Below are 4,016 nucleotides of genomic sequence, written 5' to 3' on the forward strand. Positions count from 1 at the left end.
AGGACTTTGGGTGAGGTAAAGGTGAGGGTTAGGTTCTATTTGGGAAAGTGAGTTGTAGAAGTGTGGAAGCTAAGAGAGAAGAGATGGTGAAGGTGCAATGGTTCAGTGGTGATGGGGGAGGCGGTGGCCAATGGTAAGCTTGATGGTGGTTGTAAGTTCTGGGTATAGTGTTGAGAGTTGAGGGGGTGCTAGCGAGGTTGAGGAGGGTGAAGAGAGAGAGAGAAGAGCAATTTGATAGTGGGGGTTAGGTCAGTGCCGATGACAACACCGGAATGGGTGATGACGACAGCTCTATGTAGAAGTTAGGGCTTTGCCAAGGGAGATGAGAAGGAAGGAAAAGAACAAAAAAGAAAAAGGAAAGGAAATGATATAATGAAGAAAAAATAAAATAAATGAAAGGAAAATAAAGAAAAAAAGGTTTTTTTTTAAATATGGTTAAAATTATGTGGTGCTAACTAAGGGTGTGCAAAATTCGGGTAAAATCGAAAAACTTCGGTTAACCGACCGAATTCGGTTAATCGGTCGGTTAACCGAATTTTTTCGGTCGGAGGTCGGTTAATTATTTTTTAATTTTTTGGTTAACGGTTAATTCAGTTCAAACCTATTTGTTAATCAATTTTTCGGTTTAACGAAAAATTTAATAAATAAAATTATAATATATAAATAGGCTCACTATTCACCTAAACCCAATCCAAACCCAAATATTCAACCCAACCCAATTACCCAACCCAACCCAATCATAAAAATTACAAATAATTTAATAAATAAAATAAAATTCTAAAACTAAAGTCTAAAAGTCTAAAATAATTTAATTATGTAGTGATTCAATTTGGTTAATTGATTAATTCGGGTAATCCAGTTAATTCGGTTAATTCGGGTAATTGATTAATTTTAACCAAAAATAAAAATATATAATTTTGGTTAATTCAGATTAATCGACCAATTAACCGAAAAATTTGGTTCGGTTAATTTTTTGAAAAAATTTCGGTTCGGTTAACGATTAAAAATTTTGAAAGGTCGGTTAATTCGGTTAATGTTATTTCGGGTCGGTTAACCGGTCAGTTAACCGGTCGGTTAACCGAATGAACACCCCTAGTGCTGACATGGCTTTTAAGTTGGAGTTTAACTACAGGCACATTGTCACATGTGATCTTCTTTACGCCTACTAAATTGTAAATTTAGAAATTATTAACGTTTGTGACTGAATCGTAACAATTAAAACATTAGTGATCAAAATATAAATTTAAATAAATATAATGGACTATTTTTATAATTTACTCATAAAATAATTAACCCAAGCTCATTGATGGTGCGATTAATAATGCGGGTGGTCTAATTCAAGATCAGTATGGGGTTTTCGAGGAATATTGGTTGTTCTATCTTATATGTCAAGCTTTGAGATGTTTTAGAAGAACTGCAAGTTGTTTGGAACCTTGGTTTTAAACTGGTGGAGTTTGAGATGGATAGTATTGTACTTATTCAGTTGATTCAAGCAAAGTCAGTTGAGTAGAAATTCTTAATTATGTTAAGAGCAATTAAAGATCTAATTTAATTTTCTTGGATGGTACGAGTTACGTATGTCTTCAGAGAGAGTAATAGAGTAGCCGATAGTTTAGTAGCATTGGTATTTTTGAAGTCTCTGGGTATACCTATATGTAACCATCAGATGAAGTCCTTCAATTGATACATGATAATTGCTCTAAAAGAGGGTGACCTCGTCTAATTTAGTTATGGTTTTTAATTTCTTTCTTGTAAAACAAATAATTTAGAATGGTATTTTTTTTTAAATCAAGATCATAAAAATGGATTGATTCGGTCTCGTTAAAATGATGATTAAATTAACTAAAGAGTAATTGGGCCTATAGTTGAATATGGAACTGAGAAAAGGCCCAATAAGGAAGACAGCACAAAAACAAAGAACAGCACGCACAACACAAACAAACATTCAGCCATCTCTCTCTGTTCTTCACCAGTTTTCGGAAACAGTAAGGTTTTAACTGGGTTAGTTTCTTCGTCTTTTCTTCATGTAAGATTTGGAAAGTAAGTTTCTTTAAGTTTCTTTAATCCAATTCTTGAAATGGGTTTGTTTCTATTTCTTCAAAGACTACTCCTATATGAAAAGAATTCACTCTTTTTTTGGGTTTATAGGGATGAAGCGAATAAGAGATGATATATATTCTGGTTCTCAATTTAAACGTCCATTTGCTTCTTCAAAGGCTGAATCGTAAGTTGTCTTTTTTTTGTTGTTGTTGGTTCGTCTGTTTTTATAATCTGTTCGCTTTCTCTTTTAGGGTTATTTTGGTTGGTTTTGTTTTAATATGATAATGCTCGGCTTTTTTGATAAATTGGTTTTTTTTTTCCTAATTTTTGTTGCCGGTTAGTTATTGTTCTCAGCTTTAATGGTCTTTTTTGGTGAGATTTAACTGAGAATTTTGTTGGATTTGCATGTGGGATTGTATTGTTTATCACTTTGAATTGAGTGATTCGTTTATGTTTTTGATTTATCACGTTTTGGTTGAATCATATTGGTGTCTATGATTCTTGGATCAGTACATAAAGTAAGATTTGCTACTTGGTTTTGTAATATTTGGTAAATAACACTTTTAACTAAAGGGATCTTTAGCTCTTTTTAAGATTAATCATCTGTTGAAAGTAAATTATGTTTAGCCCAATTCGTAGAGTTTTTTATTCAGTATTGTGGAGAAGGATGTAGTTCTGAATTTTCTTTCATTATATCTACCTATTAAGCTACGCGCAAAACCAAATGCCTGGTGGAGGTGGCGGTACAGGTGGAGGGGAAGGGGGAGGGGGAAGTATGTCGCAGACACTGGCTATGAACGAGGCCTTCACATATTTAATGGAAGTCAAGGAGATCTTTCAGGATCAAAAAGAGAAGTACGACATGTTCCTTGAAGTCATGAAGGATTTCGTGGCTCGAAGGTATCCCATTTTCAAAATGCCAAGTTTTCTTGACGGACAATGAATTGTTGTTTGAACTACTAAATGTCCGTACATCTTTTTCTTCTGCAGGACTGACACTGCTGGTGTCATTGCCCGAGTGAAAGAGTTATTCAAAGGGCATAACAACTTGATTTATGGATTTAATACCTTTTTGCCAAAGGAATATGGAATTATCCTTGACGAGGATGAGGCTCCTCCAAAAAAGACTGATGAATTAGATGAAGCAATCAGTTTTGTAAACAAAATAAAGGTGAAATACTGAAATTGTTGTGCCATAATCTTCCGCTTATTGATGCCCATGTTTAGCCATCTAATTTATCCATTTTACTATGCAGAAACGTTTCCAAAATGATGAGCATGTTTATAAATCATTTGTGGGTATTTTGAGTATGTACCAGGAGCACAAGGACAGAAATGAGGTCTATACTGAGGTAATGTCTTCTTGTTAACTGTGTTCATTTGCTCTTTGGTATTTACTGAATCTTAATCTCTTGTTTTCTTCAGAAAATATCATGTGTTCTTTGTTTCATTGCTTTCAGCTTGCTTCTCTTTTTGAGGACCATCCAGATCTTCTTTATGACTTCCATATTGGTTTTTACCGAAGGGCGTGGACGAGTACAAGGCTTCTCCGGAAGAAAAGATTTCTGAATTTGACAAAGCATTCGAATTTAGAACGCTAATAGAAGTGAAATACTGAAACCATTGTCCCCTAATATTCGGATAGCAATTGCTGTCTCTAATTTATGCAATCTTACCATGCAGGAACGTGATGAGCATGTTTATACATCATTCCTTGATCATTTTCTACTTTTTTCTATGTTGTTAATTGTTCATTGAATTGACCCACCGGATTTGTATTTGGTGTCTGAGATATAACCCCATCACTCCCACAACTTGCAAAGGATCATATACGTATATACACATGCCCAGTTTACATTCATATTATTTTGTTAATAATTTAATTTTTTAAATATGCTTGATAACTTATTATACATAATTTTTTTAAAATAAAGTGTGAAAATGATAACTAGATAGTGAACATGTTCAATTATTAT

The 4,016-nt window shown here is 33.8% G+C and overlaps 1 protein-coding gene across 1 annotated transcript; it reads left to right on the plus strand.

Moving 5' to 3' along the window:
• The first annotated feature begins 1,925 nt into the window (after nt 1–1,925).
• Nucleotides 1,926–3,768, plus strand: LOC128032445 (paired amphipathic helix protein Sin3-like 2). Its single transcript, XM_052620583.1, has 6 exons — nt 1,926–1,985; nt 2,149–2,224; nt 2,749–2,940; nt 3,031–3,211; nt 3,297–3,392; nt 3,501–3,768. The coding sequence occupies exons 2-6, from the start codon at nt 2,151–2,153 to the stop codon at nt 3,639–3,641; spliced, it is 684 nt and encodes a 227-aa protein (XP_052476543.1). The 5' UTR covers nt 1,926–1,985; nt 2,149–2,150; the 3' UTR covers nt 3,642–3,768.
• Nucleotides 3,769–4,016: the final 248 nt, after the last annotated feature.

This window comes from Gossypium raimondii, chromosome 9 (genome assembly GCF_025698545.1).
Source record: "Gossypium raimondii isolate GPD5lz chromosome 9, ASM2569854v1, whole genome shotgun sequence".
Taxonomy (NCBI): Eukaryota; Viridiplantae; Streptophyta; class Magnoliopsida; order Malvales; family Malvaceae; genus Gossypium; species Gossypium raimondii.

What these genes read in the sequence shown, in the direction of transcription:
- LOC128032445 (XM_052620583.1), top strand. Translation starts at nt 2,151, where the DNA reads ATGAAGCGAATAAGAGATGATATATATTCTGGTTCTCAATTTAAACGT. An exon ending in GTTTTGTAAACAAAATAAAG is followed by an intron (nt 3,212 to 3,296) that starts GTGAAATACTGA and finishes TTTACTATGCAG; the next exon opens with AAACGTTTCCAAAATGATGA. An exon ending in GAAATGAGGTCTATACTGAG is followed by an intron (nt 3,393 to 3,500) that starts GTAATGTCTTCT and finishes CATTGCTTTCAG; the next exon opens with CTTGCTTCTCTTTTTGAGGA.